Source organism: Ambystoma mexicanum, chromosome 4q, assembly GCF_040938575.1.
Source record: "Ambystoma mexicanum isolate Mex_15411 chromosome 4q, UKY_AmexF1_1, whole genome shotgun sequence".
NCBI lineage: Eukaryota > Metazoa > Chordata > Amphibia > Caudata > Ambystomatidae > Ambystoma > Ambystoma mexicanum.
The window spans coordinates 267,899,419-267,915,598 of NC_090928.1; the positions used below are offsets into that span (position 1 = coordinate 267,899,419).

At 44.1% G+C, this 16,180-nt stretch overlaps 1 protein-coding gene across 2 annotated transcripts in view; it reads left to right on the forward strand.

Moving 5' to 3' along the window:
* The window catches only part of LOC138467662 (centromere protein J-like), a 714,848-nt gene that overhangs the window by 285,926 nt on the left and 412,742 nt on the right, over positions 1-16,180 (forward strand). For both annotated transcript variants that reach the window (XM_069607842.1, XM_069607843.1), the window contains exon 7: positions 5,068-5,179. In XM_069607842.1, the coding sequence (XP_069463943.1) occupies positions 5,068-5,179 (112 nt within the window). The remainder of the gene's footprint in view (positions 1-5,067; positions 5,180-16,180) is intronic.

Here is a 16,180-nt window from a genome sequence, read left to right on the forward strand (position 1 = left end):
TCTGCCGAGTTCATGTTGATGACCAGGTGCACATCACATGGTTAGGAATAAAGTTAGGGTGGTGCTGTTTGAGTTTAACCAATTGCCTTGTAGCACATCAAGACGGAAGAGGTCATTACCCACGTGTGATGAAGATGGAGAAGACAATGCAACCAATTGGAAGATGGACTATATGAAATTATTAGCATGTATTTAGGCTGCAGCCAATTAAGATGGGGTATTAACACTGTATATTGAGTGTGTCAGACAGCCACCATTTTGGAGGAGGCCAGAGCTCTGTGGCAGTGGATTTGTAATACCCTCTTGCCTATTTCTTTTTGTGTACAAAATAAAGCTCTTGTTCTTCTCAATAAAGGGTGCACCTAGCCTTTTTCCCCATTGGGTTGTATTTTCTCAGTCTGGGTGTCGCAAAGTTTAATGTATACGTTTAGAATGCCTACAATATTCTTACTCTTGAAACTACTGTGTACACACTTCCTTCTAGACATGGAAAGCCATTTGGCTTCTGCACCTCTTCCAGGACCATCCCATCACCCACCCCTTTGATATATCATGACTCCCCTCCAGACTTTCAGAACTGAAAAACCACAGGCGAGGATCATCATCTCTAACCTAGGCAAGCGTCTAACACCACCAGACACTAGACAAGAATCACACAAACGTGCACACATTACCTCATCAAACCGAAAACCTGACATGGTTCTTTCTTCCCTGTACTTATTTCCGACAAGGATTCCCTGTCTACCCTCACAACAACCGTTGAATCTGGCAAACTAAACTACTCTACTAGCCTCAAGTCGTCTCTATACTCCTAACCCTGAAAGCTCGTAATGTCCCTTCAAGCCACGTTGGCCCCTTCTTGCCTGCACTCTACCTCTTCTTCTCTTTTGGCCAACACATGTATACGCTGCTTCTCTCCTGAAACCTCCCAATTTAAATTAGGGGATTCCTGACTATTCTCAAAAGACGATGTCCTTTCTCCTCCTGGGCATCCTCTCCTACCTTCACCACTATAGGGGAGACAACCCATCCTGTGCACCTGTCAACCCTTTTGTAGCACAAGGGATCAAAGAATGAATGTTTAGCCTTTACCTGATCATACCTTTCCCCTCTCTTCAAAATCCCTCTTGCCACAAGGATCTTCACAGCCTGCTGTAAAATAGCAAAAGTTCTGCCTGTTCTAAAACAAACTGCACTGCCCCCCATCAGCCACACCAATCATCTGTCTTTCTCATTTTTCACCCACTACTCTAAGGTCTGGGAAAAGGGCATGTATTACTCATCAGAATCACTGTGTAACTGGTGACTAATGAATTAGAAACCACCCTTCGATTTCGCTTTGTGAGCAGTTGCTCAACAGAGAATGCACGCATCCACATCCTCACCTCTACTGATTACTTAAGACTTTTCTCTGTTCTCTTCCTGTTCCATCGTTCTGACCTGTGATTAATTTCAACCTTTGATACTGTTAACCTCTCCTCCTTCCTCCTTACCCTCTCCATCATAGACGTCCTTGTCCTAGTACCAGGGGATTTGCTAGGTCTGGAAAAGTTCCGGGGCTAAGCTGATGTCAGAACTGTTGGGACTGGGGGCTAGCTAGTCTTTTGGCTGTAGCTCCTGAGATTCTATCCGGTGCGACAACCAAAAGATCAGGGGCTATAGCCCCCTTAGCCCCCCCTATCAACGCCCCTGCCTAGTACTTAATTGGATTTCATCCTATTTGTCAAACTGATCTTTCTTTACCTCGTGGACCTCTGGCATTTCTACGCTCACCGACATGTTGTTGGGAGCCTAACCAGGCTGTGTCCTCGAGCAGCTGCATTCCAACCTTTACCCCTCTTCAATCTTCAAACCTATCTCCCTTCTCGGTTTCTCCTACAACCTTTTTGTTGATGACACCCACATCTTCTTCTCCTTTGCCACCTTGACACGTTTGCTATCGACCAATTTACCTGACGGTCAGCCCCTCATTCACCAGTGGTTGTCGTCGTTGCCTCATGCTCGATTCCTGCAAAACCCAAGTCATCTACCTCTTTCCCTCAAATACCCCAGCCATCTTCTCATCCCCCATTTCCTTCCCCACTTTCTTGTGTGTGCCTTCTCCCAAGCCTTACAACCTCAGGTTGCTGTTTGACAGCAATCTCGAAGTCCAGCATTTCATCACCTCATCTGCCCCAGCTGTTTAGCTAAACTTCATAAACATTTGAAAAATGTGCACGCACCTTATATATGGCTCCTACAGCATCTTGATCTCTACCCTTCTTCGGAACCATTTAGAAATCCAGAGCTAGCCTGCTTCGGGACGTCCCCTCTGCTCCACCACACCCCATGATCAAAGTACCAGCTGTTGCTTCCCACACTCTGTAAAACCTCCCCAATCCTTGCTCACTTCCTTCCATCACTGTACTTGCCAAGTACAATCTATCAATACCTCATCCCGTTGCTTCTCCTCTTGGCATTTCAATCTGTACATTGACGAGGACACCCCTACCTGGCCAGCTCCATCTCCCTGCTACACTCCCCCTGACGCTATGCACTCCCAAGCCCTACTCCAGCATCCACCCTGCACAGCATCACATTTTGCTCCTTTTCCTTCATGTCACCCATTCACTGGAATTCCCCAATCCCAGAAATATAAAAAAGGTCACCACCATTCAGTGTTTCAGGTCAATTCTAAAACAACGCCTCCATGACCAGGAAGGTTGACCCATATCTTCATCCAACATCATCAACTCATGATACTGCCCTGCTTCCACTGTAGAAAGACTGTAAATCCCGTTCCATAAATGAACATTAAGCAACTTAGCTGTTATCCCATATCGTTCCAATGCTGTGCTCCAATATGCCTCTTTCCGCAGCCGTCAGCCGGCCCTCTTGCTGCTGCGTCTGTGCCAATCTAAAGCAACTTTTTTATAGGAGTGCTCCATTCTGTGTAACCAGCCATGTGTAGGGTTTCTGGTTGAAGCAAGCTCCCCCTCCCAAAGAAAGAAAAATGAAGCAAACAGCAGTAGTACAACCTACCATTGCAGCTCAAGAAAGAAAATAATCCAGACAACAATTTCCCAGAGTAAACAAAATTGCAAACAGTAATGGAGAAAAGTCAATGCACACATAGCACCTGTGAGGTAAAGAGCTCACACCCGGAACAATTAATGACATAGTTGCTGAGCTTTATCCGTCCCTACTCTACTCCCCACAATGCCAGTTAAACTTTTATTGGTACTCTTTAGAGGTTTGGATGAATTCCAACCGTTGAGTTGTATCTTGAGTTCTCTTTTGTTGGACATGCTCCATGTCCAAATACTTAACTTTATTTGTTGCTGCGCCATATATCAGATTACGAAGTGGACTTGCTTTAGACATGCTTGTTCAAATGCACCATGAGTCTCGCGGTTCTAAAAAAGTGTTGTGGAGGCATCCAAACAATTATGGATTTCAATGGGCCAACATCAACTTTATCCTTTCTTGGTCAAGCTACACTCTACTTTGGCTTGGAGCAAACTCACATGGACTGGACTATCTGGACTGGCCAGACTGGGCTATCAATGCTCTCCCTGAATGGACCGCATTGATACTCCAGTTCTGCTGCCCTAATACATCTTATGTCGAGCGTGCCAGCTAGTGCGTAAAATGACACCATCATTAATAAAAATTCATTATTTTGAAAACCAGAAATGGGCCGGAATATGTTGCAGTTAACACATGCATCACACATGCCTGGCAATAAACTGATTTTGTCTATATATTATTATGTATCACCCACTCTAAAAAGGTGATCACAGTTCACAGCAAATTAGATGCTTGGGATCTCACCTAGTGCAAAAATCGACGTCCGATCGCATTGCAATCCAGATCCTCCAATTTATGGAGCCTTATTTATTTCAAAACAGTTCAGTTAACTGTGACAAGCACTGCAGCTCTTAAATTGCCTATTGCTAGCTAAAGCATTGCGTTACAAACCTGCATTTTCGCGCTGTCTTCTAAATGCATTAGAGAAGTTCCACACGTGTTGACTCAACAACTCAATTGCCTTCATACATGCCAACATTATCCATTGCATTCGGGAGACCTTAGTCCATACGTGGTTTCAACGTTGCATTCTGGGACTTGTAGTCCTGGATTTAGAATGGCGACAGCAAGCACTACAAGTCCAGGATGCAAAGTTAAAACCAGGACTGGGCTAGCATTTCATGAATGGAATGGATAATGTTGGCAAGAATGCCTTCCTAGCAAGGTTCAATTTTAAAATTAAGTAGTTTTTCACCAGCATTTTCATTTTTTTGCGTCTATGCTCATGTCAATATGCTATATGGTTTTTGAATTTGAAAAAGTAAAGGAATTTATTTTTGGCATTTTTCTTACAAATATTATGTACACAAATATTGTTGTTTGCCCAGTACATCTATATTATGTTGATTCCTCCAATAAAAAAAATATTTTATCAAGTGACATAATTGTATCTTCTTAAATAAAACGTAATTGTTATTTAAAAAGATAAAATGATCTCAGTTCAGAAAACATGCACACTCCTGAACAGTGGGGACAAAGAAAAGGCAATGCAAACCTCTGGAGAAACAGATGTTTCTCATATGTCAAGCATGAGAAGAATATGCGAGAAGCCCAAACAAATCGGAGCACAGTGCCACTCTTTGCAGCATACGCAAAGCTAATAAACTAGCGTATGTCAGCGTACAGGCACTTTAAGTAGCTGTATTTCCCCCCAAAAGATTGACCGAGGCAGCCTGAGTCCCCATCAAAGTGTTTGAATTGTATCTAAGCAGGTTTACTTCGTTTTGTTTGATATCACATCTATATATGTCAGAGCTTTTTCCTGATTGGGTACAATTTTGCACTGACACAGCCGTTTTTAATATTTGAAATGGAGACTGTGGGCTTCTTTGTTGGCGATTCGTTATTTACAGTTGGGGAACATGTTCCAATTGTAGCCGAGGGATTGGCCTCTATTGCTCTCTATTTGCAAACTATTAGTAATGAACTTGCACCTCACGTTATATTTCCACTAATAAAACATAGTTTTAAACATAAAATGTCTCATTACTCATTCAGGCCAATTCGACCAGGGATTGGTGACCGACAGAAGACGTTTGAAGACTTTGTTGAAGAGCAGCTGAAAGTGGATTCGGAGATAGTGGAAAAGCAGCAGCCCGAGCGGCAGCAGGTACAGAACTGATAACAGTGTACAGTACAGCACCATGGGTGCATGCGTCATTTCCTATATGAAAGGGAACGTCCGATGAAATGGATCCAGCAAAGTATCAGGTCCCCAATCTTCCCTTCAGGTTTTCAATGAAGACCTCTGTTAATTATGTCGAGGAGTGAGTTGAATGTAATATAACATCAAATGTGCAATGCAGAGTGGCCCATGCTATCTTCAGAAATATTTCTTCCTTCAACTAATCTTCAACACTCTTTTTGTTTTATTATTTAGATGGAGAATAGGAACTGCGAGAACTTAGGACTTGCCACTGAATGAGGGAAAGAAGCATTTTCTACGAGAGGCTTAAGGCCTCCTTGTTTTGTTGTTTTGATTTTGGAGGTTAACCTTTTTTAGTACAGTATTATTGACTCTTTTATATGGTCTGAGGAGAAAAGAGCAGAGAGATTTGGAAACTATTTGGTTGGGCTTCTAGCAAGGAGTGTGGTGGGGCAAATGATTCGTTTCAAAAGAGTGAGAGAGAGACACTAAATTACTGGAATACAAACTGGGGGTGGAGCAAACAGGCGGAACAAGGAGCCACTATTCTTCCATAGGCTTCACCTGCAGCTCTCTCAGGATGTTACCTGTTAGTTATAGTGTTAAATATTCTGAAGGTCCTCTCATCAAATATGGATAGGGCAGAAGTCACCATTCTTGCAGAGACACTACCAACAGGGCTTGCTGCATGTAGCACCGGGCATGTGCAGCGTCATAAGCCAGATGGCCTAAATTAAAAGTACATTTTCTGTGAATGTTGACAATGCCTGCTAGGCTGGGAAATGGCCTTTAAGTAGAAGTGTAAGGACTTTGGCCTCATTACAAGTTTGGTGTTATTTCAGCAGTAAATGCATAAAAAGACCACCAAATGGATTTACTATTACCGCCACTTGGGCTGATGGAATTACTGCTGGATTCCAAGTGGTGGTAGGCAGTGTTAGTCCCCAATTATAGGAGTCTATAGGCAACCATGGGAATTTCGGCGGAATTCCTCCATCGGTAATTACGCTGTAGGAGGTTTTTCCTCCACCTTACCTCCAAACCCATAGTTCTGGGGTGCTGTAATGCAGTGGTAACTGTGTTACCACTGCATTCCCACCATTTTTGGCCACCCCTCCAAACTCATAATGAGGCCCAATTTATCTATACAATTTACCTTGGTTTTGAAGGTTTGTTTTACAGACAAACATCCCCTGATATAAAAGTGGCTACTAAGACGAACCCATTCCAATGTTCTGGGACAATAAACAGGATGTTTTTAATCTGAATGTTCTGTTTTATTTAAAATATAAATCAAAACAATGAAAGACTGTGCCCTAACTTTGAAAGCTGGGGAAGTCACCTACAAATCCTTACAAATACTGGAAGAAACACAACCTGTCTGCTTTTATCTTGTTATTTTAAATTCACAATGCACACAGACATCCATGTGTATAAAAAACAAATCTGAATGACTATTTTAGACAAAACTGTAATCTTCTCTGATATGAGCATTCAAAGTATCACTGCTTTTAGGCATCACATTTCAAGGAAACATTTTCATAATTTGCAATATTTAATTATCTTAATTTTTTCTGACACCACTGGCAAGTGTTGGTATCCAGGAAAAACATTGCATTAACATGTAACTTTCCTATTCTATTGCTAATTCTACTTAGAGTTACGGTATTGTTGATTTCCAGTTTGGACATGCACATAAAAACAGGGTCTGGTATGTTTGGCTATTTAGTCTACAGGCTTGGGTTTAGCTATAAGCTTTTATTTTTTGAGAGAACAAGACCTTGCTAAATGTAAAGTGTCACACAAGTATTTCAAATATGCCTCCACAAGTTTTCCCCTACAGACCAGTCCCTATTTAGTAGCATAGCTTGTAAAGAACTCTACTAACTTTGAATTTGTATCAGGGATTTAACTAGTTTTGGGGACATATATCTAAATGCACAGGGATTATTGTTATTTTGGGTTGTCTTCCAAAAAAGGTACCAAACAGGTAGGAACATCAGCAGCTCCAGGAAGATTTGCCAAGTAAGCCCTGCCCTAGTCGTCCTTTGCTTTCAAAACCCCTCTCAGGCAATCTGGTTTTGTCTTGGGCAATGCTTCTGTGTCAAGCCCCTTCTAGAAAAGGCCTTCTTAAGGAGGATCAGGGGAATTTCCATCATCTACATCCAGTACTCCAGGTGGAGCCCCAATCAGTACTTATTCTGTCAAACAAGCTCCCTCGTCTGCCAATATCCCAAGAACGCTCCCTATTTATTGTTTGTGTGCGTGTGTTTGTCCTTAAACGCCTGATAAACTCCACACATGCATCATCATTTGATGCAGCATTTTCTCATTGGATGGAGCCGTCCCCCTTTTTTTGATTGGTCTAATGTACTTTACCAGGTAACAATGGGAGATTTTCTTTTTATGCCATCTGGAGTTCTGATCAAATTGTACTGAAATACATTTTCCCTTATAATTTCTGTTATGGACCTGCACCATTATTAAGCCTTATATATTCAGAATTGAAAGAATATTCTGAATCCGTGGAGCTCCCTAATTTTCTAATAACTCGTAATATGAGAACTTTATTAAATATATATTAATAATTTGTACATATTAATATATTATGTTTATAAGTTAGTGATGTGGAGCACTTTTTGTTTTTCAATCAAGCAATGCGTTTATTTGATGATTTTTAAATTGAATCCATTTTCAAAAGTTGCGCATTTCATGTTTTATGGGAGTGTATCATTAACACTAATATGCTAAACCAAGCCCTCTTAGATGACAGGCTGTGAAGCAGACACACAATAGATAATTGCTGATTGCTGGAATTCAGGTCAGAAGGGTCATGATGTATTCGATTTGGTCATTTGAAGCATTGTTTCACTAAAACAGCGCATGAATATTTGATCCGTCGTCCCTCAGAAACTGTGAAGCTCCATGAAAGTGCAGATTTTTTAATCACATGAGGGTATCAATGTCTTGTATTTGTAATGCTTAATATATGCTCTGAATATCCACAGGTGTGTCTGTTCAGCTCAACTAATGGATTAGTTACTGATTAGTGGATACCTACGGGCCCGTTTATGCACAGTGATTTCATTTTATCACACAAGCGTGATCCCTTTTTCCTACGTCCTGCTACTTAAACACCATTCACCAACACAATAGGCCATGCCAACACTCAGAGAGAGAAAGTATTCTTAATTTGGGCCATGTTGGTTGGCGCACCTGCACATGATCTGTGCAATATGCAGCAAGAACTGTTGCTACTGCCCATGTAAAAATGGCTATACTTCCCTGGCAACTGTTCTAACACAAAGCTTGCCTCTGGACCTTTTGTTGCAAGAACTGAGCTTCATGCATCACACTTAATATATGCCCTGTTTGCTGAACAAAGTCGGGCTTAATGGCATACCTGATTTTGGTCCAATAGATGACAAGTAAGTAGTTAGAGCAAGATGTGGTTAAAACCGTGGTATTCAATGTACAAATTATCTCACCTACTCACCCTTACACTACATTTTATGACATTAAAAAAATACAAACAATCACAAGGCCCTTTTTCCAAACATTGTAGCTGCTCTGTCGCTGCCGCCCGCTCCTATTATCATTTGAGGCCAACATTCATATTTCTTCATATTTCAATTTCCCCTATGTGTGTGTATTTATTTTTTGATGTTACTGTGCTGACAGCGTCACATTTACCACATAAACCAATTGAGCAAACGGCAGACTCATTTAATTAGAAAGGATTGCCCTGAGTTGTAATTGTTTCATACATCTAGGACTCACTGGCTTACCTAGTGGTTCACCTAACTATTCGTATTGCCATTTGATAAGGGGAGGTTTAACATCAAGGTCTTTCTTGAGCTACAGGGGTGGCACTAGAAATACATAGACTTATTGTACATCAGTGTGTTAGTGTTTGGGAAGGCTCATGTGGGTGTCCATACAGATTTGTGTTTCCCTCTAAAACCATTTGGAAGTGCTGTATGCTCTGCCATTGTCGCATCAAGTTCAAACAACAAACAAGAGTAAGGGGTGAAATGACAAATGCTGTGAAGATATTAAGCCACAGGTGCATTCACTGAAGGAGAGGTGTTCACTATTGATGGCAAACTGAGATGGAGAGGAGTCTGTACAAAATTCCAAGAGGAGAGACTGGTTTTTACATGCCAGCCCAAGTACAGAGGGGAAAATCAAGGAGAATTGCATGGAATAAATAGGATGTATTCGAGGTAAAAATCGGGTGTGGAAAATTGACCTGAAAGAAGATCCGGAGGAGGGAACTACGTGAGCAGCCCAAAAGTATAATACATTACATATGACAGGAAAACAGCTTGGATCAAAATAAAGATCTGAGGATTCCACACGAGATAATCTCTTGTCTTTAATAAATGTCTGATTTTGCTTTAACTTACTTCTAGATGTGTCATAACTCTCCCTAATGTTATGTTATGTTATATGAACCTATAGAGTTCAACATATTCCCAAGGGCATCTTGGCACTACAGAAAAACCCAACAGAACAGACTCACCACAGATGGGCCGCAAGCCCCTCAAAAACGGAAGGTCTTCAGAGATTTCCAAAATTGAAGATAATTCTCAGTAGCCCTAAGTGGTAAAAGAAGGGAATTCCACAGCTTAGCAGCAGCTACTGAGAAAGCACGACCAACCACTTGAGACAATCTAAAGCGGGGTACATGGACCAGTACCTGGATCAGACGAGCCTCTGGAGTAGAAATCCCCATTCGGCCCATTGTTTCCAATAATTGTGAGCGTTCCAAAAGCGTACTGGCTGCCCGTATACATTTTTACTTTCAACCCTTGAGATACCTCACAAGCTCGAGTCAGGGCAATTATTTCTGCTGCTTGGGCAGGGTTGTAAGGGATCCTCCTAGTTTCTACCACTGTATCTAGTGTGTTGATTGCATAGGCAGCAGTAGAAGTGCCGTCTGTTTAAAGAAAGAACCATCACAAAATATTTCTCCATTTGGGGATGTCAGAAGTGTCTTAGTCAAATGAATTCTCCCTTTTGTTTGATTTTCAGTGATAAAAATGCAATCATGATTGGTATCAGGAATGCTACCCTCCTTTAGGGGAGGCAACAGTTTAGCTGGGTTTAATGTGTTACATCGTTTAATTTTGATGTGAGATGCAAACAAAATGAGCTGGTATCTAGTGAGGTGAGCAGATGTGAGATGCTGGGTTTGCGTTCTGTTCAAGAGTACATCTACTGAGTGAGGCACCATTACGGTTAAGGAGTGAGGCAAAACCATGCCTTTGCTCTGTTTTACTGATGCAGCGGCAGCAGCCACAGCTTTAAGACATTTTGGTAAAGTGCATGCAACAGGGTCCAGCATGAAGGAATATCTGCACAACCTGTTTTTCCCCCATGTTCCTCCATTAAAACAGCCAAAGCATAACCATCTCTTCTATTGCACAAATAACACAAACTCCTTAGAGTAATTTGGTGCGGAACACAAAGCAGTTTTGAGCATATCAATAGCATCTTGACAAGCTGCATCCCAAGGTGGAGGTAGAGCTACATCTTTGTTCGTTAGTGCTAACAATGGATTAATAAAAAGGGGACAATGCGAAATCCATTGCCTGGAACAGGAAGTCATCCCAATAAAAGTTCTAACCTCAGTTTGTGTGTTTGGAACCGCCATGTCAGAGATAGTCTGTATTCTTTCTGGTGCAAGTCGCCTACCCTCCTTCGACAGGAGGTATCCTAAGTAAGCAACCTCCTGTTGACAATATTGGAATTTCTTCAAAGAAGCCTTGTGACTGTTGTTAGTGTGTGTTAACAACAACACAGTGCCCTCCTTGCAAGCTTCCTCAGAATCCGCAGCAAAAAGTAGGTCGTCAATCTACTGTATCAATGTGCAAGATGAAGGTAATTCCAAAGTGTCCAGTTGTTCCTTGAGGGCTCTACTATAAATGCTTGGGCTTTCAGTGTATCCTTGGGGTATTCTAGTGAATGTAACTGACAACCCTCTCAGAGTAAAGGCGAACAAGTACCTACTTGCCAGCATGTGTCGGAATGCTGAAGAATGTGTTATTTAAATCAACCACAACAAAAATGGTGGCCTGGACAGGAATCATAGTCAAAATAGTTGTGATGTCAGGCACAATGGGAAATTAGGGACAAACAATGTTACTGATGGCCAGTAAATCAATTACAAAACGGTAAGTCAGACGTTGTCACCCTTCTTGTACACAGAAGTATGGGACTGTTACAAGTGCTACCCGTAATCCGTTTAATGACACCTAGATGTGCAAGATCTGAAATTATCATTTTCAGTGCAGCTTTCCGTCCACTGAAACCTTGTATATGGTATGCGTGGTAGGGGAGGTGTGGCTACATGGCCGTAGGATAGGCTGCGTTTACCGAGGGCTCCTGCTGATTCGCCGAAGATCCTGTGAAAATGTACATTTTCAGCCAGCTGTGAAACACTCAAAAGAAACTACAGAATTAGGAATATGCGTGGGCAGCACTGTGCAATCCGTGACTCGGAAGACTAACTGGCAGCAATAGAAGTTTGCGCGAGGCGGCCGGATGACAAACAAGATGGCGACTACAAGTCAAAGGGAATAGCCGATGGAGTGCTGCATCGCTACAGTGTAGCCAGCGGAATGCTGCTGTGATGCGACTGCCCACGCAAAAGGATTGAACCGAAGCAAGGCTACTGTGGCTGTGACTACGGGCGAGGGAGTGGAATGAAATACACCCTCGGCGGTGCAAGTAAAGTCAGCCGGCGGCACCACGAGTGCTGGAGGGGCATGGAATACTGAAAGTGATACCTGAGGAACGGATAGATGTGCGTTACCTTCCCTGCACGGAACGGAATGAAAAGAGAGTCCAGGGTAGCATGGCCACATGATAAGAAATACGTGACCATAATTGAACTTTACTGCGGCAAACAAAATAAACTAAAGTGCAAGTCATATCTCACCAAATCGGATGGGGAGAGCAGCTGATAGGAGACCGCGCAGTGAAATCCCTCAGACGCCTGGGTCCGCAGCAAACCTACGTGAGGTGCAGCCACAATGTATCCGCGCTCTTCAACTGGAGAAAGTGCCTAACAATGCGAGCCAGTGAAACTGACACCCACAGTGAGGCTGGGCACCCCGATGCATTGCCGGAGCACACAAATCTCTGCTAATGTGTAGGCTGAATGCTAAGGCAAGATTTAATCTGTGCAGGGAACATTGGAAACCCATATAAAACACTGGGGGCATGAAGGAATCATATGACCCATGGGCCACACAGGGACTAGTAGTATAACACTGGAGAGCATCACACCAGCCTAATTCAGATGTGGAAATGGCCTTGTGGAATGGTGTTCATTGCGGCATGTATACTAATAGTGTGAGGACCCTGAGACTTGGAACCAAGATGGCGCCCGCTGCAGAACAATAAGGGAAGAATAGAAAGTAGAGTGACTCACCACAGAATACCTGCACCAGCGGCTTGTGGTGGATTGTGATAATATAGCTATACACTACAGTGCACACGTGATCACTGGGTGACAGCAGGCACACCCAAGATTATTTCAGGAGGCGACATACTTTAATGATCGCTGCAGCAAATTAATAACATTCAACCAAAGCCTGAAGATAGGCTAACCTACCAAGGAGTGGGAAACTGCCACCGAAAACAGGGCGGGACAACAGCGGCTACAGCTGGTAGTGTGCCCCCTTTCCCCCTGCCGTGATCGACAAAGGAAGAGAACTCCTGGTAGGGTGGACAGTGTGGCGCAGGGCCCCATCCCGGGGAAGTTACCCTGCTGAGGCAAGACGTCAGGGGGCTGGCAGAAAGATCAGTCACGGCGACCCTATGAAGTATATACTGGCCACTGGAACGCATTAACCAGCGAACTGAATGAACAGGCCCCAATGGAAGCGCCATTGCGCCTCTGGTAACAATGAGGGATGAATAATGGGAACCGTTGCTACTATGCAGGGCTAGGATGACCAGTGGGCCTATGAGTGAACAGTGGTCGTCACCAAGCAAAGCAAGGCATGCACAGCGGGCTCAAGCGGCCGGGGACATAGTCTGTGGTGCGTTGCACATAAGGAGCTTGGAGGCTAGGTGACTACACCAAGGGGTAGCGTGGTCTCTAGGACACAGTGAGACGTTTGATACATGGGAGGACACGACCAACTTTGAACTTGGAGCTCAGCATACATAAGCTAATGCCAGGGCTCCTCTAGGACAGCTGCCCCATACCCGGGGAGGTACACTGGTGCTGAGCTTATATAGAAAAGCAGGATTGCACATCTGAGGCCAGTCAACCTCAGGTGCATAACTGAGGCTTCAAGATGACGGGGCGAGGGACTGTGAGTAAAAACAAGACTAAGCAATCCACGATGGAGGCATTCGCCAAAACGCAACAATCTCCAGCGGTCAAAACGTCCAAAGACTTGATAGCACCGGGGGAGAATGCTGCAGCGACTGACAATCATCAGATAATAGCGGCCATAATGGAGCTGCGAGATTCATGGGGGACAGCGATGTCGGACCTGCGCACTTCTCTGGAGGCTAAAATAGACGCAGTAGGTATAGAAGTTACCCTGCTGAGGCAAGACGTCAGGGGGCTGGCGGAGAGAACGAGCAGCTTGGAAAGTGCGGTGAAAATCAACACGGACACCAGCACTAGCAACGTAAAGGAGATCCACGTACTCAAACAACAGGTAGCTAATCTGGAGACTTGGGCGGAGGAGGCAGAAGGGAGAGCGAGGAGAAACAATATCCGTGTGGTAGGACTACCGAAAGGGAGAAGAAAGACAGGACCCGACAGACTACATTGAGAATCTACTCCTACAAGAAATAGGGGATGAAAAACTCTCGCTGGGGTTTGCGGTGGAGCGTGCACACAGAGCCCTTATTAGGAAGCCTAGGCCTGGGGCCCCTCCCCGAGCGATCATCACCAAAATACTGAATTATAAAGATCGCAAGAAGATACTGGAGTACCTTCGAAAAGGAGGGACAATTGAAAGGGCTTCGAGCACCGTCACGGCGTATGCTGACTATACAATGTTGGTCCAGAGGCAACGGTACAACTATGTGATAATCAAAAGGAGGCTACGTGCGGCTGGCATAAAATACATGCTTATGTACCCCATGAGATTGAAGGTGGTGCACAAGAGCAAAATGCATTTTTTTGATTCTCCAGAAGAAGCAACAACATGGCTAGACCTGCAGGGTTGCCCGGAACAAGACTCGGAGCAGGCGCAAGAGGAACACGATAAATGACTGGTACATTGTATGTATACTTATAAGGTGCAGCGTGAGCACCTTAGTGGTGCATAGATGAAGATTGATACTGTTATATTTTGTTAAGATACCACGGTCTCGAACGAACTTTAAGGACTGGAATATAGCAATAAGTAAACATGGGTAAATTGGGTAGCTAGGCGTAGTTAAACTGAAGCGAATAGGAGCGGCAAGGTGAAGCACCCTACCCCCCGAATTATAGTTGTAGTACTAGTAGGCTAGCCACTAGGGCGGCCTCACCCTGCGGAGCTTCGAGTACAGGCAAAGTCCGGAAAGGGCTAGATGCGGGGGAGCCTGAGATCCAGGGATGGAGCTGGGCAACAGTTAAGGGGATTGATGTTGGGGCAGGGATGGGAGGCGGGAGGGGGGGAAATGGGGAGTTTGGGGTGTTTTTGGTTAAGGGGAGTTTAAAATTGAGCAACGAGTCTATGCGGATTGGAATGGACTCAGAGTCAGACTGCACCTGTGGGAGGTGGAATGGAATTCGAATAGGCCATGGGAGACCATAAAATAGTCACATGGAAAGTACGGGGGCTCAACAGCTACTTAAAGAGGAACAAAGTTATGTTGTACCTGTGTAGGCAAAAAAAAGATATTGCACTGTTGCAGGAAACCCACCTCACATGAGAGAGAATGGATAAAATAGCTGGGAAATGGAAGGGACTGATGGTGGGCTCATCATACTCTGCTTATGCGAGAGGAGTGCTTATTTGGGTGGCGCCACATGTCCCTTTCCAGCGATTGCAAGTGATAGCTGAGACGGACGGGAGATTGGTTATATTGAGGGGACTGGTGGAAAACAGGGAGATAAGTATAGTTAATACGTATGCCCCGAACCAGAACACAGCGGCGTACTTTAGTACATTGTGTATTAATTTGAGCGCATGTGTGGGAAGCGCGATGATCTGGGGAGGGGACTTCAACTGCGTACTGAATCAAAGGGTGGACAGATCGGATGGGAAGATGGATAGACCGGCCCCTGCGGCCAAGGCTCTACAGGCATTGCTGATGGACTTTGGCTTGGAAGATGAATGGAGAGTGAGACACCCCCAGGAGAGACAATATTCACACTATTCTGCCCACAGCAGTTATCCACGAGGTTAGACTATGTCTTTACCTCGCCTGAAATGATAGCAGAGATCACGCAAATAGAGTACAAGGCTAGGGTCTTGAATGGCAATACTGCCCCCCGAGAGTGAGGATCTGACATGGCAACTACGAGCGGAAGCGCTGAGAGAACCCTTCTTCAGGGAGGACTTGAGGGAGGAGATTGTGAATTATTTTGAAACAAACACTGGGAGTGTGGACTCGGCGGGAACACTATGGGAGGCCTTTAAAGTAGTGATGAGGGGAGTAGCCATAGCAAAATCCAGGGGCCTACCAGGCGGGATTCTAGCTGACCTACGGGAGACAGAGGCGAACCTGGAGGAGGCTTTGAGGGGGGGGGATGATATAGCAGAGAAGGTGGAATTGACACTCAAGCTACAGCAAAAATGTGTAGAATACTGGGACAGATTATGTAACCTCAATTATAAAAAATATGTAGAGAGACAGAATGTGGGTGGTGATAAGCCGGGGAGACTTTTGGCGTGGTTATATAAAAGCGAGACTCCCAGAGTCACAATCAGGACCATGGAGAGAGAGGACGGTAGACACCCAAGAGGGAGTCAATCAAGCATTTATGGACTACTATAG